The sequence below is a fragment of the Cantharellus anzutake genome (assembly GCF_015039405.1).
Source record: "Cantharellus anzutake strain C23 chromosome Unknown EI90scaffold_25, whole genome shotgun sequence".
NCBI lineage: Eukaryota > Fungi > Basidiomycota > Agaricomycetes > Cantharellales > Hydnaceae > Cantharellus > Cantharellus anzutake.
Window position 1 is genome coordinate 82,832 of NW_024066975.1, and position 23,505 is coordinate 106,336.

The window sequence follows — 23,505 nt, forward strand, 5'->3', positions numbered from 1 at the left end:
CCCGACTATCAGCCTTCTTCGGCAGATTATGCAGCTTCGCCTCCATGACCATTCGAGCATTGAGTAAATCCTCACTCAATGGGATTCTGTGCCCGGTAAACTCGCCGGAAATGGTGAAGATCCGGACAGGATCAGAAAGGTGGCCATACAGTTTGTGAAAAGGTGATGAGGATGGGGTGAAAGGAAGGGTCGATCGATGGAGGTGCCATGGTTCCAAGGCAGCTGCAATGCTCAGATACGACACAAATTGCTTTCCTTGAGCTTCTCTCAAAAGTTTGAATGAATCGCAATTCTGTTAAAAATGATGTCATATCAAAATAATCGTGACACAACAATTTTATTTACCTTGAATTCATCAAATCCACGAGGGAATCCCTTGCGCTGTTCATCATAGGACGCCAGGTGGACATATGTAACCAAGTTTTGCGTGAGAAATATATTAAACTCGTTCTGCAAATTGGACTCTAGTGCAAAGAGTTGTGAGGGGTCTAAGTGTTCTAATAAGTATTCATGAGCATATCGGAGATGATGAGCATATCGAAGACGATAAGGGCTCTGATGCTCTCTCTCAGGAAGATTGCTCCATTTCCCCTCTTCTCCTAAAGGGAGAACAGTGGGCAACCCAAACACATCCTGCTCGCAACTATTATTGAAAAATCGGAGGAGTGGTAGTCCGAAGAAATACTTATTCACGTTCTTGATAAAGAATACTTTGTCGTTTTCATCACCAATCGGATCCCCCGTTATAAACTCTTTCATCGTTGCATGATAGAATTTGATGCCCTGCATGTCATTCGAGGAACTTTCCAAGCCACCGTCCGAGCCACCGTCCAAACCACTGTCCAAGCTATTTGTCGAAGAAAGGTCAACAATTGAGCGAATTGGATCCAATATGGCTAAGACCTCTTCCTCGGCAATTCCTAATAGCTGTGACATGGAAAACACACTCAGTGGCTCAAATGCCACATTGATTGTGGCAACCACTTGGCGATAGTTCTCCGCTATATGTGGAGGAACTCCAGATGAGTCAAATATATAGGCACGGCGAAGTATGCGCAGGTACTCCAAATTGACATCAGCAGGGGCATCGATGAGGTCACGGAAGTATTTGAACTCGGATCGAAGGGTTGTACCACGACGAGTTCGAATACTGACATCCCGGACTCGGATTGAGGCGATAATGGGCAATCCATGACAGGCTGTGGAAAATATATCGATATCCTTTGTTGACGGTTTCCAGAAAGACTTATTGACACAACTCCGGAGGCCTTGCTCCACCATGCGGTGGACAGTATGGAACTTCTCTTCCTCAGCGACGATGTCCACATCTGCACATGGTATGGCAAGACCCTGAGCCCGAGCTCTTTCCCATGCCGATACAATGGATGACTCCGGCCAACAGCTGACCAACATGGCAAATGTGGCTGGCAGCTCATCGAGGACAAGTACTAGATTCATTAAGGACTCAAGTTCCTCCTGAGCCCCACACTCGTCCAAACCATCCAAGATGATGACGGGACGCTCCCCATGCAAAGGAAAGAGCTTGTGTATGAGATCGACAATCAAAGATCCCATCTGCTCCTCTAGTCGGAGGTCTTCCAGTGCCGGGGACTGTCGAAGTTGACTAACAAGAAGACCTTCATACTCGGCGTTAAACAACGCAAGCTGACGTGCGAGAGTGGAGGGAAAGTGTTCAATTGAAGCAAGTCCTTCTCCCTGACGATTTTTGTCCCAGAAGAAAGATGCCGCCAAGCGACCCTGCTTGTTAAGAGCCGAGGCAACACTCATTGATATAGCAGTCTTTCCCGTACCCGGAGAGCCGCGAAGCCAGACAAATCGGTGCTTCCGATTCTCCAAATGATCGAGTATCGATTTCTGGATCTGGACATGCGTACTTTTCAGGCACTCCAACTTGCTTTTCATGGCAAGATATCCCGCATTTGCTTTGTGGAGTTTTGAGAGTTCATCTGAAATGTTCATTAAATTCCAAACGGTGAAATCAATGGAGAACAACAAACAGTCCACCGACAACCGAATCGTGTGAAGGAGATTCAGAGTTGTCGCAGCAGTCTATGGAGAATCCCCCAGTCAATCTTCTAATGGCCTGAATGTAGACGAGACGAACCGAAAAGCGGGAGATAGCATCACGGATGCACGACTGTACGGTGCTTATTTCCTGGGTTATTTCAGTCGCTAAAATTACCCTCTTGGCAAGCTTTTGACGTTTGAGTGCCTCGATTTGCTTTAATTGTTGTTTTAGAGCTCTGTGACCGAGGGTTAAGATTTGGGCGAGAGAATGATGAATTGAATGCACATACAAGTTAAATTGTTGAATCAGATCACTTATTTCGAGAGGAACTTGGCCAGTCCACAACTGGAGAGGCCTGAAAATCGTTTCGTGAGCCTTTCGAACTTCATTGTCTAATCCCTTGAGATTTTCGTCGTTGTCGTCGATCGTCTGCAGGAAACCATGGAGGTCATTTCATTAGATTGCAAAATCACAACACCTGCGAACCTCGTAAACTTGGAGCCACGTCAAAAGTATACTTGGTATCTGGTCGAGGTTTGGAATAGGGACGAACTTAAGGGCAGAGGCGGCGGTTTGAAGGACGAGCCTTGTGGCGGCGATGATTGTTTTCTTTCCGTCACCAGCAGGGACGGTTGGGGATGGCAGATCGGGCACCGAGGGGTCAGATTGTATGGGATCGGGGGAGTTCGATTGGTCGATATGAGTGGGATCGGGGCTGGGATTTCTGTTGAACAGCTGATCTATAGCGTGCCGAACAGACCACCGCTGCTTCTGGCCTCGAGAACTACCACCAGTAGTAGTAAGAGGCTCAAGACGGGATCTATCAAATCCACCGCAATCTGTGCTAGTTGTTGGATCGCTTTCAGTGGGAGAAGTAGTGATCTGGGGGCTGGGAACGGATGTCGAGGGTCGCGAAGGGCTACCGGGAGGTGCAGGAGAATGTCCTCTCTTAGAAAACTTAAATCGATCAAACATCGTGTATCAGCAATCGCAGAGGGTGTTGTGGGCAGAGAGGAGAGTTGAGCCGAACACGACATATAAGGCAGTACTTTGCTAACCACTGCCAAATCAGGACAACATATATTCAAGTACCCTTCTGTCGGGGATGGATTGTAAATCAAAAGTATTAGGGCCAATAACAGATCGCAAAAAACCCACTTGTGTTTACTACGCCCCCTTGAGTATTTTGCAAGCGATTTTTTGACATGGTCTCCGTTGTTGATAGTTATTTGGTTCGGACCACCAAACGCAGCTGCCACAGCGAACTATCCTATATTCGAATTGCGAACATCAGAGTCTCGTCTGGTATCCACCTTGTCACCCCTCTCGGTTATTTGCCTCCAGCGATATGCTTCAGCCTGGTTACTTCTATTCCAATGCTCTGAGTCATACCAGAACAGCTCTAGATGACTTCCTAGCCCCTCGTATAGGGATCCAAGCTATCAATGGTGGACTTATGTAACTCTGAATGGATGTCTTTGTGTGACGCCGACACAAGCTTTGATGAAATTTCAGCAGCAATTACTTACCAGGCATCCACTATTTGTCGGCCAGTAATAGCACTGATGTGCAAAATATTTCAATCTTGCGCTTTAAGACTTTATTGCTGTTGGGCTTCTATCTGTAGTGTCCGCTTTTAACTTTAATTGGCGACCTCACACCTATCCAAGTAGCGGAGGTATTCTATTTCGCTGTCGTTCTAAAACATGGAATACCTAGTCTTCCCACAGAGATATTGTCACTTTTGAGGACTGAGGGTGCTTGCGAGCACGATTCTGAACAGATTGCCTTTCGTTTCCCATGAAGATTTATACTTGAAATTTTCTGAGTGGAACCAGCAGGCCGTTCATCCCGTTTATTTGACCCTCTGTAAGGCCAAATGCCTTTCACCTTGCCGGCGACGTTCGATGCTCGGAATAGATTCAGACAGTAATAGAAAGTGTCAACTCTCTCTCCCCCACCAGGATGGAAGCAGAGAGCGGGTTGGGGGAAAGAAGAGGTGACAAATCACCTTTTGAACGTTGCGGGGATGCTTCCCAGTCGGTCGCTCTGAGGGAAGAAGCGGGAGAGCTAGTACTGATGGACCGTTTAGCGTGTTAAAGAGTAACAACCCGATGGAGCTATGTTGGCGGGTCACGCGGAGACGGTGGAATTCCATGAGCAGATCAGAAGAAACAGAGGGAATCGATGAAGTGCAATTTCTAGGGAGGGGGAGGGACTAACAAGAAGTCCATTGTGGTGTGCTCGTGTGATTGCTGTCTGAGAGTATAGAGTCTGAGATCGAGATACTCTGTACAGATGGGACTTCGAAGTATTAACATCTTCCATTACTTAGTATCGTAGGAGCAATGTTTATCAATGGGCCATAGGTGGATGTTGGATGGGAGGACGCTTGGCTCAACTGATCCATGCAAGAAAATCTTGATGTGGATATATGACCCTTGTTCGGGGTGTGTTTGACTTCCAGAACTAGAGGATGTTGTTCCCCCTTCACCTGCCATACTCATTATTATTGATATTATAAAATGTCAAGTGCAATGACATACAAATCGGAGGACAATGTATAACGCGGTGACAGAAAAACGCTCGAGCTAGGCGACTAATCAGTGGAGAAGAATGAATCGCAATGACCGCGACCCATCCTAAACGACTTGCCAATTTCGACGACAATTGGAGTCGCCATCCAATCTTGGAGCAGAAGTCGAGTCGCCCCCTTGCTCGACCAAAGGTGCTAGTGATTCGTGATTTGTAGCGGCCTTCGTGCGTGCTTGGTGGGAGGCTGTAAATTGGGACGCATCTGAGTCACGCATATATCCGGTTCGGAGAGGTGTATGTCTACGGGATCACCAGGGAGAATTGGGTCAAGGAATACGGGAGCAGGGATGAGATATGAGCAAGTGGTGGGGACCTGTGAGATTCATAAATCAAGAACTGACATTCGTAACGCTGTAAGGGGCAATGAACTCGCCCGACTCGGTCGACTAAGTGAAAGCGCTGACTCCATCGGAATACCATACTCCGGAAGGAAACCCAGGCGCGCGATGACGAGGAATGGCTAGCAAAGGATTCGGGTGGAAGGATGGAGTGGAAGGGTCGGAAGGAGAGGGGGGTCATCAGTATAGGCGTCACGTTGCCGGCATGTTGTCATACCAAGGCCTCTGACAATGTCCCAGCACGAGTGGGCCGTTGGGGGGAGTACCAAGACTCACGGGGAGGATACCATGGCTAAGGGTGACGACGACTGCGGACATCCTAGACGACTTTACTAATATCGACGACAATTGGAGCTGTCATCCAGCCTTGGAGTTCCATCCTTGCTGGATGGAAGCGGTAAGAGATTCGTAGCATCAAACGGCGCTTCATTACCATACCAAGCTCTCAGATGGTTGTTGTCATGCACCCTAAGATCACCGCAGAAGAGGATTCTGTTCTGCAGTTGGACCATATTAGTAGCTCACTCACGTTTCCAGTGCACAATAGCGGGATTCTTCCGGCAACAGGTGAATAGACGCCAAGATCTTCATGCATGCCCAACCCGTCTACTTTACATCCACTAATTCGGAATGATGCGCATGTCCTTCAGTGAGTCGGGTGGACATGGGACCAGGAATATATGAGATGTGAGCAAGGGGTTGGACTGTGGGATTCATAATCCAAAAACTGAATTTCGTAACACGATGATGCGCAACCAACTCTGTAAACCAGGAGAAAACCTAGATGTGTGGCGATGAGGGCTGGGTAACAAAGGATTTAAGCAGAAGGATGGAAGGGAAGCGATGGAAGGAGGGGAAGCGAGGTGTGGGTCGTTTGAAGCCGATGTACGCGTTATGTTGTCACACCAAGGCTTGAACTCGTCCAACAAATGATCCATTATCCGACACTAAAGTACCAGTATACGTAGGGAAGGGGCCATTAATACCGAGATTTGCGGGGGTCCTACCATGGCTATGGACTGGCATTCTCCTCGTTTTCCTCGGTAACGACAGTTGCTGCCATGGATTGAGGTGGAATCGGGAAATAGTGCATTGGTTGATGCCGGTGAGGTCAATGATACCGTCACCAAAACCGAGGGCTACATGACGACCATCGGGGGAGAAGCACCGCACATGAATGATGTCACAACACTGTTGCGATGATTGAATTGGGCTTCGTAATTGGCCGCCCTCACCATCCCATCTGTCAACCTTCTTTGGCAACTTTGCTTCCATGACTGTTCGGGCATTGAGTAAATTCTCACTCAACGAGATTTGCGTGTCCAGAATAATCACCAGAAATGGCGAAGACGCGGACAGGATCAGAGATGATCGTACGGTTCGTAAAAAGGTGACGAGGATGGGGTGAAAGCAAACAACAGTTCGGTAGTTGAAGATGACTGTTCCGAAATTGGAATTATGCGCGATTCTTCTTTTGAGCTTCTCTCGGAGCTCGAATGAATCGCAATTCCATCAGAAAATGACATCAGCATCGTTAAAGGACCTATGTGTGATATCACCCACATGATGTAAATGAACGAAACTCCCGTTCATCTCCTACAATGGGAGTAGCAGGCATCCCAAATGCGTCTATCTGACTCATTGATGAGAGCCCGAAGGAGCGGCAGTCCGAGGAAGTCGTTTTCACAACCAGATACCCTGAACGTTATGAATCCCTTCACCGCTGTGTGTGATAGGATGTGACGCATTTCGCGTTACTGTCCTCGAGTCTTTATAACCTTCGCTCAAGGATCGTAGGGTGGCGTATTGCCAATTCACGAATTAGTTAGTAACGGAGTGATTACTCGGCAATCAAGTATGTAAGCGGACCCAGATATCTATCATATGTTTCTAATGGCGCTCGCAAATTCGAACCCATCATGAATCCAATCTGTGCCTTGCCTAATACACACCATGAGCGGCGCCAAAGCCCTTTCCAGTCGGGCTTCCAAGTGAATCGTCCCTAGCGACGAGTTGTCGATTTCAGATTACCGCACCCACTAAGCTTCGCAGTGACTGCGCTCTCCATGCTGCGTAAACACAATTCGCAGGGCACTTGCACTGGTTTACGTAACTAGTTGACCAAAGCAGTGGATCAGGAGAGGTAGGAGTTGAGATAGCATCAGTTTGGGAGGTGCCAAACCCCCGGCCCCAAACCTGGCGGCAGTGACGCGTAAACAGCCTTTTGTCCAGAATTTTAGTACCAAGATGGTATATTCACTGCACAACCAAAGGCAGTCGGTCAGACAATGGACTAGGCCAGTCGGAGCTACCTGCCAACGGTGTGAGCCAGTTTGTTCAAATTTATGAAGCGAAGAATTGGACAGCAACGAGCCCACTGAAATTGTGGATCCTAGGAAGGGTAGAGCCCAATACTAAAGGCGCAGGAAATAGAGCCTAGGAATGACCCGCTTGTCTTCGGCGCCTTTTAGTCTAACATCTCTGTTTTGCTGTTTCACTCAGGCGATCGGCTGGAGCAAGCGCAAGCCCATGAAAGAACGTTTGGCCAAGCGTTCTTGTGACGCTAAAGGGGCCAGCTACTACAGGAAACCCCCCTGAATGGCCACATTAGTTGGTTCCGTTGATGAGCCGAAGCAGTTGTGTCTCTCATCATTGGTTCGCCACTGGCATTTCACTCATGCCACGTCCAATTATGGCACATACCGCATGATGACCTGCGATGTTCAGAAATCACATTGAGGCAGCTCCTTGAGACATCGGGCACTTAGCTAAGGCATTGGTATATGGCAAGAAGTTAGGGAACCTCCTCGAGCCCTTGACATGTTGGAAACCAAGCTCAAGAGCCATGTATGTACGGTTGTTTGTGTTGTAGTCTAAATCTGAGAAATCTCTTACCTCCAGGATATCCAACGGATTTTACATAGCCAAGTGCCCCTCCTCGGATGTACTGGGTGCCATAGCTGGCAACCTCCGAATGAATTGGCAGGTGATGGAAATAGGAAATTGACACCTGTCGCCGAACGACTCACATGGTTGCCGTACCCCATTCCTTTTGGGAGTTTTCCCCTCACCCTTCATATGTCGGTTTCGAGGGCTGGTATACTCGAATACAAGACTAATCGGCGGGACTCTCCATCATCCTGATTTTTTGCTCTCTTGGAGACTCGATGCCATCAAACACTCCTAGGAAGCACTATTTCCATTTCTCAGTAACGCCTATTGGTGACTCGTCTACTATCGAGCCGGTCGAGTTCCACTTATTTCCTGATGACCTTCAACATATCGTGGACTCCCCGCCCGATTCAGAGACAGATTTGCAACCATATACTTTGAACATACCTAATATTGGAAGCTCCACCGTGGAGCCAAAGACCCAACGTTATAATCTCACCGTCCCATGTGGAGAAAGCTCTTCCGAGCACTGGAAAGTGTCCATAGACATAACGGATCGCGTTCCATTATCGCAGGAGCACGCTCTACTGAGTACTCCGCACAGCATGGCCCTTTCAAGATTGGAAACTTTACTTCCATTGCATTGGGCAATTTTCTCAACCGGATCGAAGGCAAATTATGACGTGAAGCATATGGGCGCCAATGGGGTGGGATTAGAAGTCTTTGGAGGCACAGGGGTGGCACATATGGAAAAGAACTGGGGCGCATCATTTCCTACTGGCTGGACATGGTATGTCGCTACGCTGTGCTTCACGCTCTTCTCAATTCGAGCCTTTTATGTTGTAGGTGTCAGGCATTCGGTGACCATCGAGACAATGCGGCGAGAGATTGTGTTGCCATTGTGGGTGGTGTCCTCGCTTTGGGTCAAAAGGCATATCTCATCCATTACAAGGATTCAGGCGACGCCTGGCGCCCTCGTCGCAAACGTTCGATACATCCAAGTTATCCAGCGAAAGATCCTGAAAGCACTGAAAATTCTGATCCTAATGACAAGCAACATATCAACTGGACCTTCCGCCCATTATGGACTCTGATTCTAGCACTCCCGTATCCTGCTGGTATCCCACGATTCAAGATATCGCGGAAGAATCCAGTGGCAAAAAAGCCCTCATTGTCCAATACCTTCGACCCTCTGCTGGCCATGGGCCAACCGCCGTCAGTGCATTGACGTTTAATTTCTCTGTCCTCGGCCTCCCTGCGCTATCCCTCATGATCCCTTATGCCGTCATCCAGTTCTCCCCATTTGGATCCATGCATGAAACGTTCACCTACGACGAACGCTCATGATTCGGACGATTGCAGCTTACCGCTGCAACCCTTAACAGACGGATCCTAATCGATGCACAGTCAGAGTCACGACCTACCACTCTCAATTCACAAGAACAGCCAATATGGCTTGCGCTGCATTGCTCAATGCCTGGTGGGCATGCCACACGTGCGTACAAGACATTCACAGCAAGGGCAATGATAAGAGCCTACAGGCGCCAGTGGAGATTTGGCTGGCCACGATGGGTCGAAATCAGGAACGTTGAGTTTGAACACGCGGCATTGGAGTTTGGAGGATTGTATGCTGCGATAGCATGATCAGCGCCTCAATAAATCAAAGACGCCAATATGAGACGAGTTTATTATAACTTGCGGGAAAACTGTGCCCTTCCAGTTGCATATTGGACCCTGGCCGCCCACCTTCTATAACTTTATTCTAAATTGTGCAGATATGTTATTCTGTACGTAGGGCTTGCGGGGATCGGGTGGAGTATATGGATCAATGGCCACCCCAGGCTGATGCTGGTACGTCGAGCATCCTGATGTGTCTGGTTCCGAACACAATAAACAGTTGGATAAAATGTTGCTCTTTCCTGGCGTGCATGATTCTGGGATGAAGTCATCGAGAACCGCTACTGGGTGGGAGGGGTTAAGGATACCTATCCCATTTCTTTGTGCAATGGACTTGGGATTAATCTGAATGCGGCACAGATTCTGCAGCTTTCGCTGGCCCCAGGTTTCAGCGTGATCAAGCCGGGGTGGAACGAGGTACTCTTCGAGTCTCATAAGTTCATGGACTAAGTTGGGATGGATTTGCCCATACATTGGCTTTATTTAACGTGATGCAAAAAAATCGTTCACTTTTGTCCCGATATCTTGTAGCACTAAACGCTCGCACACCCACATATCTATCATTTATACTACATTGGTTCTTTGTCACATTATGAATGAACGCCGGGGGAAACAGTGGATATTGGCAAAAGAAATACCGATTTTTCAATACGTCCAAAGTGATCCGCTTCGGCCAAGCCTTTTAGCGGTGCAGGTTGGCTCAAATGGACAGCTAGATACCTTCATTCTTCTGATGAGCATTGATGTTGTCCGACCCGGGACTAAACGACAGTGCAAGGAAGGAATGGCCATGGATTCATTGAAGTCTCTGAGCCCGTATTTATACACACTGCACCATAGGGAAAGGGAACCTCGTCTGAGGGAAGTCCAGAAGGATGGAAGGGCGACCTGGCGAAACTTCGCGATTCCCCCTCTGATAGTGGACAGAATGCGCAAGGTAAATAGAAGATATTGCAACTGACCACAAATATCCTAAAGGACTTGACTAAGATCAACAACAATTGGAGCTGTCTGTCGGCCTTGCAAGAGAATTCGAGTCCCATCTTTGCTGGACCGAGGGCTGTACAGCAAGGTAGGATCGGGTGGCACTTGATCACCATACCAAGCGCCTGAACCTTCGGCACCAGAAAAGAAAACTGGGCGATACTCCTTGGGAATAATAAATTCTAATTTGCCATCGAAGAACACTGGCAGCCCACTGGAGTTGATACCAATAACAGTTCCGAACAGTGGGGTTTTTCCGGCAGCAGATGAATGGCTCCGCCATCTCCTACCCCTGTCCTCCTTGCTTTGCAAGAGAACATAAAATGGGCACTTGATCCAGGATTCGTCCAAGTTATGCCCTGCGGATGTTTTGGAATGATGTATATCTGCTGCTTCACCTTCTGTCAAGGAAAGGGTAGGCTGAGTGGATACAGGATCCGGGATGCGATAAGAGCGGGCGAGGGGAACAGCAGGATTCATGATCCAACAATCGAAATCCATCACACAATAACTTGCAATGAGCTCACCTGAACCTGTCGACCAGGTGAAAGCGCTGAGGCCATCGAAAGCGCCGATATAACGTGCAGCCAGAGAAAACCCAAGCGTGCGACGGTGAGGAATAGCGAGCACTGGGAACGCAGAGGACCTGGTAGTAGACTTGAGGGCTAAGATATGGTTGGAAGTTAGAGTGAAATTATCGGAAGAAGGGGGTGCAAGGTGCTGCATGTGCCGGTCACCTGAAATGGATATGAGGGTCATGCTGTTGTACCAAGAACTATCAGCATTCCGTGGGACCCGTATGATAAATAATCCATTATCTGATACTTGAGTTACAGCAGGAAGAGGATGGTTGGGAAGAGTACCAATATTAATGGAAGTCATATCATGGCTAAGGATGGTAACATTCCCCTTATTGTCCTCAGCAGCAACTCGGTGGCTGCCATGGACAAATTCAATCCAGATTGGATGGTTGGGTGGATCGAGCTGGGATCGGGAAACCGTGCACTGATGGTCGATATCAGTGAGTTCGATGACACCACTACCAAAACCAAGAGCCACATGGTGACCATCAAGGGAGAGCGCCGTGCATGTCACGATACCGTTACGAACACCACGATTGTTGAATTGGGCATCATAATCATCCCGACTATCAGCCTTCTTTGGCAAATTAGGTAGCTTTGCCTCCATGACCATTCGAGCATTGAGCAAATCATCACTCAATGGGATTCTGTGCCCGGAAAACTCGCTGGAAATGGTGAAGATTCGGATGGGATCGGAGAGATGGCCATACAGTTTGTACAAAGGTGATGAGGATGGGGTGAAAGGAAGGGTTGATCGATAGAGGTCCCATGGTTCATATGAAGTTGCACCCAGAGACTCCATACATTGCTTTTCTCGAGCTTCTTTCAAAAGTTTGAATGAATCACAATTCTGTTAAAAATGACATCATATTAAAATAATCGCGACACAACGATTTTATTTACCTTGAATTCATCAAATCCATCAGGGAATCCCTTGTACTGTTCACCGATTGGTGCCAAGTGCATAAATGTAACCAAGTTTTGTGTGAGGAATGTATTAAACTCGTTCTGCAAATTGGACCCTTGTGCAAAGAGTTGTGAGGGTTCTAAGTGTCTTAATAAGTATCAACGAGCATATTGGTCATGACGAGCATATCGGAGAAGATAAGGGTGATAATGTTCTCTCTTGGGAAGATTGCTCCATCTCTCCTCATCTCCTAAAGGGGGAACAGTGGGAAACCCAAACACATCCTGCTCACAACTATTATTGAAAAATCGGAGGAGTGGCAGTCCGAGGAAATACTGATTCGCATCCGTGATAAAGAATACTTTGTCGTTTTCATCACCAATCGGATCCCCCATTATAAACTCTTTCATTGTTGCATGATAGAATTTGACACCCTGGACTTCCTCCGAGGAACTTTCTGGAGGACTTTCTGGAAGACTTTCCGAAGAATGTTCCAAGTCAAGCTTTGAAGGAAGATCAACAATTGAGCGAATTGGATCCAATATGGCTAGGACCTCTTCCTCGGCAATTCCTGATAGCTGCGATATAAAAAACACACTTAGTGGTTCGAATGCCGCGTTGATTGTCGCAACCACTTGACGGTACTTCTTGGCTGTATGTTTACGGACTCCAGATGAGCCAACCATATAGGCACGGCGAAGTACACGCAAGTACTCCTTATTGATGTCTTCAGGGGCATCGATCAAATCACGAAAGTATTCAAACTCAGATCGAAGGGTTGCACCACGACAGGTTTGAAAGGAGACATCCCGGACTCGGATTGAGGCGATAATCGGCAATCCACGACATGCTGAGACAAACGCATCCACTTCTTCTTTTGATGGTTTCCAGGAAGAGTTGTCGATGCAATCCTGAAGGCCTTCCTCCACCATGCGGTGGATAGTATGAAAGTTCTCTTCCTCAGCGACAGTGTCCATGTCTTCACAGGGTATGACAAGACCCTGAGCTCGAGCTCTAACCCAAGCCGACACAACAGATGACTCCGGCCGACAGCTGACCAACACAGCAAATGCGGGAGGCAGTTCATCAAGGATAAGTACTAGCTTCATTAAGGACCTAAGTTCCTCCTGAGCCCCACACTCGTCCAGTCCATCCAAGATGATGACGGGACGCTCCCAGCGCAAAGATAAGAGTTTGTGCATGAGATCGACAACCAGAGATCCCATCTGCTCCTCCAGAGTGGAACCTCGGAGGTCCTTCAGTGCCGAGGACCGTCGAAGTTGACTGACAAGAAGACCTTCGTACTCGGCATTAAACAAGGCAAGCTGACGTGCAAGAGTAGAGGGAAAGTGTTCAATCGAAGCAAGTCCTTCTCCCTTCCGATTTTTGTCCCAGAAGAAGGACGCCGCCAAGCGACCCTGTTTGTTAAGAGCCGAGGCAACACTCATCGATATAGCAGTCTTTCCAGTGCCTGGGGAGCCACGAAGCCAGACAAATCGGTGTTCCCGTTTCTCCAAATGATTGAAAATCGATTCCTGAATCCGGACACGGGTGTTTTCCGCGCATTTCGACTTGCTTTTCACCGCAAAGTATTCTGCCTCTGCTTTGTAGAGTTTCGAGAGTTCGCCTAAAATATCATTAAATTTCAAGCAGTGAAACTGGGGAACAACAACGCACGGTCCACCGATGACTGAATTGTGTGGAGGAGATTCAGAGTTGTCGCAGTGGTCTATGGGGTAAACTCAAATCAGTCATCAGGCAGTCTGAACACCAACAAAACGAACCGTAAAGCGGGAGACAGCATCACAGATACAGGACTTCACAGCGCTTATTTCCTGGGTTATCTCAGTCGCTAAAATTACCCTCTTGGAAAGCTTTTGACGTTTGAGTGCCTCAATTTGCTTTAATTGTTGTTTTAGAGCTCTGTGACCGAGGATCGAGATTTGGGCGAGAGAACGATGAAGTGAATGCACATACAAGTTAAATCGTTGAATCAGATCACTTATTTCGAGAGGAACTTGGCCAGTCCACAACTGGAGAGGCCTAAAAATCGTTTCGTGAGCCTTTCGAACTTCATCGTCTAATCCCTTGAGATTTTCGTCATTGTTGTCAATCGTCTGCATGAAAACATGGAGGTTATATCATTAGATCGCAAAATCGCAACAACACCTGCGAACCTCGTAAACTTGGAGCCATGTGAGGAGAATACGTGGTATCTGATCGAGATTTGGAATAGGGGCGAACTTAAGAGCAGAGGCAGCAGTTTGGAGGACGAGCCTTGTGGCGGCGATGATTGTTTTCTTTCCTTCACCAGCAGGGACGGTTGGGGATGGCAGATCGGGTGCCGAGGGGTCAGATTGCCTGGGATCGGAGGAGTTCGATTGGTCGGGATCGGGACTGGGCAATAGCTTAGCTATAGTGTGCCGAACAGACCACCGCTGCTTCCGGCCTCGAGAACTACCGCCAGTTGTAGTAAGAGGCTTAAGACTGGGTCTATCAGATCCACCGCGATCTGTGCTAGTTGTTTCATCGCTTTCAGTTGGAGAAGTAGTGATCTGAATGCTGGGAACAGAGATCGAGGGTCGCGAAGGGCCACCGGGAGGCGCAGGAGAGTGTCTTCTGTTAGAAAACTTAAGTCGATCAAACATCGTGTATCAGCAATCGCAGAGGGTGTTGTGGGCAGAGAGGAGAGAGTTGAACCGCCCTCGACCACACATCGACATATAAGGCAGTACTGTCCTAACCACTGCCAACGCAGGACAACAAATATTGAAATACCCTTCTGTCGGCGATGGAATGTTAACTACGCTACCTGGGGCCGATAGCGAAATTCAAAAAAAAACACTTGTGTTTACTACGCTCCCTTGTAAGTGATTGTTTGACATTGGTCGCTGTCGTTGATAGTTATTTGGTTCGGACCACCAAACGCAGCCTTGTGTTTCCTGCCAGTCCTATACGCGAATATTAAACTGATTGCACACACAAACATCAGGGTCTCGTCTGTTGTCCACCTTGTCAGTTGTTCCCTCTCCACTGCCATCTAGCAATACGCTTCAGCCCGGTTGCTTCGATTCCAATGCTCTGAGTCATCCCAGAACAGCTCTAGATCACTTCCCAGCTCCTCGTATAGGGATCCAAGCCATTGATGGTGGGCTGTGTCTGACTGGATGGCTTTGTGTTAATGGCGACACAAACCTAGACGAAATTTCAGCAGCAATTACTTACCAGGCGAGGCATCCACTATTTTTGTCGGCCCACTGACCAGTAATAGAACTGATGCAAAAAATATCAATATTCCAATCTTGCGCTATTACTGTTGGATTCCTTTCTGCGGTGTCCGCTTCCCTCAACTCTAATTGGTGGCCTCGCACCTCCGGGTATCCAAGTAGCGGAGGTATCCTATTTCGCTGTCGTTCCAAAACATGAATTTTCCCCACATATCAAGTGCTACTATCCTTGAGAATGGGTGTTAATGCTTCGAGTGATGACGAAGTCCTATCCGTACAGAGTATCTCAATCAGGCTCTATACTCAGACGGCAATCGTTGTGCTCATGTCACTCCCCCGTTCGCGTGATGCGCCAACATAGCTCCACCGGATTGTTACTCTTTAACACGCCAAGCGATCCGTCCATCCCTTCCCGTCAGTACTAGCTCTCCCACTTCTTCCCTCAGAGCCACCGACTGGAAAGCGTCCCCGCAATGCTCAACAGGTGATTTGTCTCCTCTTCTTTTCCGCCAACCCACTCTCTGCTTCCAATCTGGTGGGGGAGAGAGAGTTTGACACTTTCTATTACTGTTTGAATTTATCCAGAGCATCGAACATCGCCGGCAAGGTTGAAAGGCATTTGGCCTTACAGAGGGTCAAATAAACGGGATGACAGCGATGAATCTGCTGGTTCCGCTCAGAAACTTTCGGGTATAGGTCTTCATGCCACCAAATGAAAGATAATCTGTTCGGAATGCGTGCCCGCAAGCACCCTCAGTCCTCAAAAGTGACAATTATCTCTGCCAGTATCGTAGGAGCAATGTTTATTAATAGGGGCCATAGGTGGATGTCAGATGGGGATTCCATGAGGACGCCTGGCTCATCTGATCCATGCAAGAAAATCTTGATGTAGATATATGATCCTTGTTCGGGGTGGTGGCGCTTCGCTGTTTGACTTCAGAGCTAGAGGATGTTATTCCCCCCTTCACGTGCCGTTCGCAACTAACTCGTTATTATAAAATGTCAAGCGCAAATGATGTACAAATCGGAGGACAATGTATAACGCAGGGACAGAAAAACGCTCAAGCTAGGCAACTAACAAGTGGAGAAGAAGGAATCGCAATGACCCGCGACCCATCCTAAACGACTTGCTAATTTCGACGACAATTGGAGTCGTCATCCGGTCTTTGAGAAGTCGACTCGCCCCCTTGCTCGACCAAAGGTGCTAGTGATTTAGCATCAAACAGCACTTGATCACCATACAAGGCACCTGGATGGTTGATGTAACCCATCCTGAAGTTAACCGGCGGCGGGTACGGCATGGAGACAGTGGACTTTGTTCTGCCATCAAACCATATTGGTGCCCCCTCGCTTATGTTTCCCATCCAGAGCAATGGGGATTCTCCCTGCAACAGACGAATTGACGCCGAGGTCTTCGTGCGTGCTTGGTGGGAGGCCGCAAATGGGATGCATCCGAGTCACGCATATATCCGGTTCAGAAAGGTGCATGTCTGCTGGATCACCAGGGACGAGGGATACGAGAGCAGGGATGAGATATGAGCAAGTGGTGGGGACCTGTGAGATTCACAAACCAAGAACTGACATTCGTAACGCTGTAAGCCACAATGAACTCGCCCGACTCGGTCGACTGAGTGAATGCGTTGACGCCATCGAAAGTGCCAAAATGCCATGCTCCGGAAGGAAACCCGATGCGCGCGACAACGAGGAATGGCTAGCAAAGGATTTGGGTGGAAGGATGGAGTGGAAGGGTCAGAAGGAGAGGGAAAACGTGCGGATCGTCGGTATGGGCGTCATGTTGCCGACATGTTGTCGTACCAAGGCCTCTGACATCAATGTTCCGGCACGAAGGGGCCGTTGGGGAGAATATCAAGATCCACGGGGACGATACCATGGCTAAGGGTGGCAACGACCGCAGACATCCTAGACGACTTTACTAATATCGGAGCCGTCATCCGGCCTTGGAGTACCGTCCTTGCTGGATGGAAGGTGGTAGAGATCCGTAGCATCAAACAGCGCTCGGTTGCCGTGCCAAGCTCTCAGACGGTTGTCGCCACGCACCCTAAGATCACCGCGGAAGAGAATTCTGTTCTGCAGTTGGCTGGACCATATTAGTAGCTCCTCACTCATGTTTCTGGTTAACAATAGCGGGACTCCTCCGGGAACAGGTGAATAGACGCCGAGGTCTTCATGCATGCTTGATCTACTCTGCGTCCACTAATTCGGATTGATGCATGTCTCTCGCATGTCCTTCAGTGAGTCGCGTGGACACGGGATCAGGAATATATGAGATATGAGCAAGGGATGGACGGTGGGATTCATAATCCAAGAATTGGATTTCGTAACACGATGACGCGCAATCAACTCTGTAAGGGAGAAAACCCAAACGTGCGGCGGCTAACAAAGGATTTGAGGGGAAGCAATGGAAGGAGGGGAAGCGAGGAGCTGAACGTGCGGGTTGTTTGAAGCCGATGTAAGCGTTATGTTGTCATACCAAGGCTGGCGTGGAACTCGTCTGACAAATGATCCATAATCCGACACTAAAGTACCAGTATACGTAGGGAAGGGGCCATTGATGCCGAGATTTACGGGGGTCCTACCATGGCTGAGGACTGGCGTTTTCCTCGTTATCCTCGGCAACGACAGTTGCTGCCATGGGCAAATTCAATGGGGCAGGGTAGTTGGGCGGATCAAGCTGGAATCGGGAAATAGTGCGTTGGTCGATGTCGGTTACCAAAATCGCCAGAAATGGCGAAGAGCTGGACAGGATCAGAGAGATGACCGTACAGTTCGTAAAAAGGTGACGAGGATGGGGTGAAAGCAAACAACGGTTTGGTAGTTGAAGATGACTGTTCCGAAATTGGAAATATTATGCGCGATTCTTCTTTTGAGCTTCTCTCGGAGCTCGAATGAATTGCAATTCTATCAGAAAATGACATCAGCATCGGTAAAGCACTTATGCTGGATATCACCCACATCATGTAAATCAACGTTCATCTCCTAAAATGGGAGTAGCGGGCATCCTAAATACATCTGGCTCATTATTGTTGACAACTCGAAGGAGCGGCAGTCCCAGGAAATACCATTTGAAAAAGAGTCGTTTTCACAACCAGTTGGATCCCCTGTTATGAATCCCTTCACCGCTGTGATGGATGTGACGCACTTCGCGTTCACCGAAGAATTTCCTGGGGTTGAAGTGGCGATAGGTGAGCTAATTGGTTCCCATGTCACTAGGACCTAACTCCTCAGTTATTCCTACATTATTTCATATATAGCAATCCCTGCGCGCCGAAGCCATGGTTCTCACCGCAGCTTTCACACCCGGTGGAACTTCCTCCTGGACGTCCACTGTTCCTCCGACTCCTTGACTACCTTTATGGACCGCGTCTTCACGCCAATCCTCATTTGCGCCACCTCAGTACCCAAACCACTCTCCACCTCCGCAAATACCAGGTGACACGAAGTCGCCAGTCCCCCAGCGGCCCAGTGGTGCAGATCTGATTGTTCTTGTGTCAGTCCCGAGCCAAGTGTCTCCACACTGAGCGCGAGGAGGCCTACGCAAAAGCACGCGAGGTGTTCGAATTGGTGGTGGGGACGTCCCGCTTCCATGGCAGTGACGTAGAGGAGATCACGAGTCGGAGAGAGGAAAAGCATATTGTTTATAACGCCTTCGACGGATTTGAGATTTAAATAGCAGTTAAAGGGTCTTTTATGAAGGGTTGTAATCAACGGAAGGCTTACACACATGTCCAGAAGTCGCTTTTGGGACTTGACAGAGAGGAGGCAACCTTTCAGCAGATATTCGTACTGAAATTGGAAGGCACCCCAATAAATCAGAGATGCCACTATGGGATGAGCATGAGGTATTATCTTTATTGAGAGGCGATAGAATGGTATGTGAGCGGAACCAGAAGTCTTCAATTCATCCTCGTTTGGGTAAGAGGAAAGCGGATTCGAGGGCTTGTGCGAATTTGGTCGAAGTCAAGTGTCAGTCGGACCTGGCGATCCGGTCATTGTTGACCACGATGTTTCTGAATTGAGATGACTGTAACAAGTCGCGCGCGGTCTCGGCAACATCTCGACACCCATCATCCACGACGGTTGATCGCTTGATTATAGGCCACATCTCCGTCGAGTTTGTGCCTGGTGCATCTTTTACATTAATGTGTCAGCCACACACTCGGCATTCCAGCACAAATTTAGGACGACGAAATTTATCTTAAAAGCGCTTGTTCCGAGGCCACAAGAGCCGCGCGCGCGCGCGCACTTTGCCGATTGCTAGCCAACAGCTAGCTCTGTGACAGGAACCAAATATAGAAGCACTGTGGTTATCAATCTTTCCCAACGGGCGTGGCCCTCGTCCGTGGGTTGGTTGATTATGTCTGTCCAAGAGAAAGGCATCGTTACTATTAAATATGGCAGTACGATAGACAGTCGATTGGCCATTCTCTAGATCCCGACGTTGCAATAAATTATGTTCTTGACAATTTCTGGCAGCAGCGGTTGCTTACGAAAACGGGCTCAAAAGTAGTGCATCCACTTTTGGTGTGCAGCACCTCAAGGCGAATCAGCCTTCAAGCGGGGCGAGAGGGCGTGGTCTCCTCTTACATCCCGCGGTCACGAGCCAGGGCGGTTCCTTCAACTCATGAGGTTAGTGATCTGCCAGAAGGGAATTGGGCATCGGGCAAGAACAGTCTCAGCAATGCGCGTGAGATTGTGCCTGCATGTTAGACAGGTGAAAGTTGTGTTTAGGATGGTGGGTATATCCCCAGCATTACCCGCTGTGCAGGGTAACGACGACCTATCCGTGGTCAACACACTTGCAGGCGCGCCAGCTTCATTGGGTACCAATGATGTAAACAGTCCCGTTGGGAGCAACCGAAATACCGAGGGCGGTTAAAACGTTATTGTCGCAGTAAAAGGCAACTCCTAGAGCAATGTACTCAAAGCCGATTGGATGTGTCGGTCGAACGGTTGGAACCACAAAAGTTGAGGTGACATAATCGTGGCTAGTCTACAAGTGCAAGCGCACAGTCGAACGGTCAGAACTGAGCTGCGCATAGATGCGTACTCAAGCAAAATGCTTACATCGTCGAGAACTGCACCAACAAACGCAAGTCCAATGCTGTTATCATTCCTACGATCGAGGCCAGGCTTGGCTAGACGTTTGACCACCCGGGGGAAGTTGTGCAGGGCAGAACACGATGACGCACAACCAACTCTGTAAGCCGGGAGAAAACCCAAACGTGCGGTGGCTAACAAAGGATTTGAGCGGAAGGATGTAAGCGATGGAAGCGATGGAAGGAGGGGGAGCGAGGGAGCAGAACCTGCGGGTCGTTTGAAGCCGATGTAAGCGTTAACGTTATGTTGTCACACCAAGACCAAGGCTTGCGTGGAACTCGTCCGACAAATGATCCATTATCCGACTGCACTGAAGTATCAATATACGTAGGGAAGGAGCGATTGATACCGAGATTTACGGGGGGTGCTACCATGGCTAAGGACTGGTATTTTCCTCGTTATCCTCAGTAACGACAGTTGCTGCCATGCATGGGAAAATTCAATGGGGCAGGGTAGTTGGGTGGATCAAGCTGGAATCGGGAAATGGTGCGTTGGTCGATGTCGATGAGCTCGATGATACCGTTACCAAAAACCGAGGGCTACATAACGACCATAGGGGGAGAAGTGCCACACATGTATGATGTCACAACACTGTTGCGATGATCGAGTTGGGCTTCGTAATTGGCCGCGTCACCATCCCATGTGTCAATCTTCTTTGGCAACTTTGCTTCCATGACCGTTCGGGAATTGAGTAAATTCTCACTCAACGGTGTCCAGAATAATCGCCAGAAATGGCGAAGACCCGGACAGGATCAGAGAGATGACCGTACAGTTCGTAAAAAGCTGATGAGGATGGGGTGAAAGCAAACAACGGTTCAGTAGTTGAAGATGACTACTCCGAAATTGGAATTATGCGCGATTCTTCTTGAGCTTCTCTCGGAGCTCGAATGAATTGCAATTCTATAAGAAAATGACATCAGCATCGTTAAAGCACTTATACCGGATATCACCCACATGATGTAAATGAACGTTCGTCTCCTAAAATGGGAGTAGCGGGCATCCCAAATACATCTGACTCATTATTGTTGACAACTCGAAGGAACGGCAGTCTGAGGAAGCCGTTTTCACAACCAGTTGGATACCCTGAGCATTATGAATCCCTTCACCGCTGTGTGTGATAGAATGTGACGCACTTCGCGTTACTGTCCTCGAGTCTTTATAACCTTCGCTCAAGCGCTGATGCGGTGTTTGCGGCAGCTGTTACAAAGATAATAGGGCGGCGTATAGCCAATTCACGAATTAGATACTAACGGAGTGATTACTTGGCAATCGAGTACATCAGCGAACCCAGATATCTATCATGTGTTTCCAAAGTCCTTTCCAGTCGGGCTTCCAAGTGGATTGTCCCTAGCGACGAGTTCTAGATTACCGCACCCACTTCACAGTAACTGCGCACTCCATGCTGCGCAAACATAATTCGCGCGGCGCTTGCACTGGTTTACGTAACTAGTCAACCAGAGCAGTTGATCGGGGGAGGTAGGAGTCGAGATAACGTCAGTTTGGGCCCCGACCCCCAGCCTGGCGGCAGTGACGCATAAACAGCCTTTTTAGTACCAAGATGGTATATTCACTGCACGACCAAAGGCAGTCGGTCAGACAATGGACTAGGCCAGTCGGAGTCGGAGCTACCTGCCAACGGTGTGAGCCAGTTTGTTCAAATTTATGGAGCGAAGAATTGGACAGCAACGAGACCCACTGAAATTGTGGATCCTACGAAGGGTAGAGCCCGATACTAAAGGCGCAGGAAATAGAGCCTAGGAATGACCTGCTTGTCTTCGGCGCCTTTTATATAGTCTAACATCTTTGTTTCGCTGGTTCACTCAGGCGATCGGTTGGGAGCAAGCGCAAGCCCATGAAAGAACGTTTAGTTACGCGTTCTCACGGCGCTAAAGGGGCCAGCTACTACATGAACCCCCCTGAATGGCCACATTAGTTGATCCCGTTGATGAGCCGAAGCGGTTGTGTCTCTCATCATTGGTTCGCCATTGGCATTTCACTCGCGCCACGTTCAATCGTGGCACGTACCGCATGACGACCCGCGATGTTCGGAAATCACATTGAGGCAGCTCCTTGAGACATCGGGCACTTAGCTAAAGCATTGGTATATGGTGAGAAGTTACGGAACCTCCTCGAGCCCTTGACATGTTGGAAACCAAGCTCAAGAGCCATGTATGTACGGTTGTTTGTGTCGTAGTCTAAATCTGAGAAGTCTCTATATCCAACGGATTTTACATAGCCAAGTGCCCCTCCTCGGATGTACTGAAGAAGATACAAGGGTCCTTCTAGGATGAGAAAACCTACAAAACCCCTCTGAGATTAGCGCAAAAGGAAATATACACGTGATCATGGCCGAACAAAAAAATGAAGGGAATTGATTTAGAAACCAGCCAACGACCATTGCCTACATGTGACGTTATTAAGTAATAAATATTCATTGCGTGTGGTCTCATCGTCCCCTCCCTGTTATTCCCCAACCCAACCCGATTACCAAACTAAAATTATTAATTACCATTACAGCGCTTGTGTATTGTAGAACGTGCTCGGAATAGGGTTTGTTTAGTGCAATTAGTGTAGCATTGCTTATCGGTGTTATATATACATTAAAGTCATCCTCGTGCAATAACTGTGGCAAAAAAAAATCCACCAAGAATGAATCGAACATGCACAAGCAGGGGGGAGACAGGGTCATAAACAGCGCTATAATCCACTAGACCAAGTAGACCTCACATGGATCTGGTCCTAAAAGTAATATATAAAGTGTTAATTTCAGCCATGGATCCGGGGTTGATCACGAAGTCAAAAGCCACCCCATGTACATTTTTCATGACATTGATCACCCCTTGGAATTGAAGTTTTTCATCTTAAATGTTTTCTCAGGGAGAACAAAAGAAGCACCATACAGGACTCGAACCAAGATCCATCCTGACGCAGGATTGAAGAGAATCCAGCACCAGCCACTAAGTCAAATCACCATTGCTAGGGTCTCGACCAAACCATATATATGTACAGTTAAGCTGGCCTCACAATTCCCTCGCCCCCCTTCATCCACTATTTTTTTCTTACTGCATACAACTTTCTGTTCCCTTCTGTTAAATGCCCCACAGTTATGAAGGCGCCTGGGCCCCTGCCTGTGCGTCTTCACGCTTGCATCCTATTC

At 48.4% G+C, this 23,505-nt stretch overlaps 9 protein-coding genes across 9 annotated transcripts; 2 read left to right on the forward strand and 7 right to left on the reverse strand.

Moving 5' to 3' along the window:
- Positions 1-1,599: 1,599 nt before the first annotated feature.
- On the reverse strand, positions 1,600-1,923 carry EI90DRAFT_3200945 (uncharacterized protein; the record flags this gene model as incomplete). Its single annotated transcript, XM_039066420.1, has 1 exon — positions 1,600-1,923. A coding segment is annotated over one exon (324 nt), but the record flags the coding sequence as incomplete, so codon positions are not given.
- Positions 1,924-2,318: 395 nt separating this feature from the next.
- EI90DRAFT_1089935 (uncharacterized protein) lies at positions 2,319-3,303 on the forward strand. The gene is made up of 2 exons (XM_039051470.1): positions 2,319-3,107; positions 3,188-3,303. Exon 1 carries the CDS (start codon positions 2,471-2,473, stop codon positions 3,050-3,052), a length of 582 nt encoding a protein of 193 aa, XP_038915629.1. The 5' UTR covers positions 2,319-2,470; the 3' UTR covers positions 3,053-3,107; positions 3,188-3,303.
- A 2,412-nt stretch (positions 3,304-5,715) lies between these two features.
- On the reverse strand, positions 5,716-6,730 carry EI90DRAFT_1089961 (uncharacterized protein). The gene is made up of 3 exons (XM_039051471.1): positions 6,707-6,730; positions 6,526-6,591; positions 5,716-6,471 (listed from the first exon to the last, which is right to left on the reverse strand). The coding sequence occupies exons 2-3, from the start codon at positions 6,553-6,555 to the stop codon at positions 5,863-5,865; spliced, it is 639 nt and encodes a 212-aa protein (XP_038915630.1). The 5' UTR covers positions 6,556-6,591; positions 6,707-6,730; the 3' UTR covers positions 5,716-5,862.
- Positions 6,731-8,026: 1,296 nt separating this feature from the next.
- EI90DRAFT_3058992 (uncharacterized protein) lies at positions 8,027-9,816 on the forward strand. Its single transcript, XM_039060406.1, has 4 exons — positions 8,027-8,644; positions 8,701-9,073; positions 9,217-9,718; positions 9,740-9,816. Exons 1-3 carry the CDS (start codon positions 8,460-8,462, stop codon positions 9,496-9,498), a joined length of 840 nt encoding a protein of 279 aa, XP_038915631.1. The 5' UTR covers positions 8,027-8,459; the 3' UTR covers positions 9,499-9,718; positions 9,740-9,816.
- A 2,093-nt stretch (positions 9,817-11,909) lies between these two features.
- Positions 11,910-13,256, reverse strand: EI90DRAFT_3059007 (uncharacterized protein). The gene is made up of 2 exons (XM_039060407.1): positions 12,167-13,256; positions 11,910-12,142 (listed from the first exon to the last, which is right to left on the reverse strand). The coding sequence occupies exons 1-2, from the start codon at positions 13,227-13,229 to the stop codon at positions 11,967-11,969; spliced, it is 1,239 nt and encodes a 412-aa protein (XP_038915632.1). The 5' UTR covers positions 13,230-13,256; the 3' UTR covers positions 11,910-11,966.
- Positions 13,257-13,262: 6 nt separating this feature from the next.
- On the reverse strand, positions 13,263-13,574 carry EI90DRAFT_2852006 (uncharacterized protein; the record flags this gene model as incomplete). The annotated part of the gene is made up of 1 exon (XM_039053750.1): positions 13,263-13,574. A coding segment is annotated over one exon (312 nt), but the record flags the coding sequence as incomplete, so codon positions are not given.
- Positions 13,575-13,698: 124 nt separating this feature from the next.
- On the reverse strand, positions 13,699-14,754 carry EI90DRAFT_1089992 (uncharacterized protein). Its single transcript, XM_039051472.1, has 4 exons — positions 14,181-14,754; positions 13,981-14,120; positions 13,788-13,904; positions 13,699-13,732 (listed from the first exon to the last, which is right to left on the reverse strand). Exons 1-3 carry the CDS (start codon positions 14,649-14,651, stop codon positions 13,862-13,864), a joined length of 654 nt encoding a protein of 217 aa, XP_038915634.1. The 5' UTR covers positions 14,652-14,754; the 3' UTR covers positions 13,699-13,732; positions 13,788-13,861.
- Positions 14,755-17,823: 3,069 nt separating this feature from the next.
- On the reverse strand, positions 17,824-18,208 carry EI90DRAFT_3123934 (uncharacterized protein; the record flags this gene model as incomplete). The annotated part of the gene is made up of 3 exons (XM_039063655.1): positions 17,824-17,986; positions 18,015-18,149; positions 18,204-18,208. The coding sequence occupies 3 exons, from the start codon at positions 18,206-18,208 to the stop codon at positions 17,824-17,826; spliced, it is 303 nt and encodes a 100-aa protein (XP_038915635.1).
- A 355-nt stretch (positions 18,209-18,563) lies between these two features.
- On the reverse strand, positions 18,564-19,027 carry EI90DRAFT_3059033 (uncharacterized protein; the record flags this gene model as incomplete). Its single annotated transcript, XM_039060408.1, has 2 exons — positions 18,973-19,027; positions 18,564-18,895 (listed from the first exon to the last, which is right to left on the reverse strand). A coding segment is annotated over exon 2 (194 nt), but the record flags the coding sequence as incomplete, so codon positions are not given.
- Between the last annotated feature and the right edge of the window lie 4,478 nt (positions 19,028-23,505).

What these genes read in the sequence shown, in the direction of transcription:
- EI90DRAFT_1089992 (XM_039051472.1), bottom strand. Translation starts at nt 14,651, where the DNA reads ATGTTTGATCGACTTAAGTTTTCTAACAGAAGACACTCTCCTGCGCCT. An exon ending in CATGGCTCCAAGTTTACGAG is followed by an intron (nt 14,121 to 14,180) that starts GTTCGCAGGTGT and finishes GTTTTCATGCAG; the next exon opens with ACGATTGACAACAATGACGA. An exon ending in CTGATTCAACGATTTAACTT is followed by an intron (nt 13,905 to 13,980) that starts GTATGTGCATTC and finishes CAACAATTAAAG; the next exon opens with CAAATTGAGGCACTCAAACG.
- EI90DRAFT_3059007 (XM_039060407.1), bottom strand. Translation starts at nt 13,229, where the DNA reads ATGGGATCTCTGGTTGTCGATCTCATGCACAAACTCTTATCTTTGCGC. An exon ending in TCGTCATGACCAATATGCTC is followed by an intron (nt 12,143 to 12,166) that starts GTTGATACTTAT and finishes TAAGACACTTAG; the next exon opens with AACCCTCACAACTCTTTGCA.
- EI90DRAFT_1089935 (XM_039051470.1), top strand. Translation starts at nt 2,471, where the DNA reads ATGGAGGTCATTTCATTAGATTGCAAAATCACAACACCTGCGAACCTC.
- EI90DRAFT_1089961 (XM_039051471.1), bottom strand. Translation starts at nt 6,555, where the DNA reads ATGAACGGGAGTTTCGTTCATTTACATCAT. An exon ending in GTTTCGTTCATTTACATCAT is followed by an intron (nt 6,472 to 6,525) that starts GTGGGTGATATC and finishes ATTTTCTGATGG; the next exon opens with AATTGCGATTCATTCGAGCT.
- EI90DRAFT_3058992 (XM_039060406.1), top strand. Translation starts at nt 8,460, where the DNA reads ATGGCCCTTTCAAGATTGGAAACTTTACTTCCATTGCATTGGGCAATT. An exon ending in TTTCCTACTGGCTGGACATG is followed by an intron (nt 8,645 to 8,700) that starts GTATGTCGCTAC and finishes TTTATGTTGTAG; the next exon opens with GTGTCAGGCATTCGGTGACC. An exon ending in CCATGGGCCAACCGCCGTCA is followed by an intron (nt 9,074 to 9,216) that starts GTGCATTGACGT and finishes GGACGATTGCAG; the next exon opens with CTTACCGCTGCAACCCTTAA.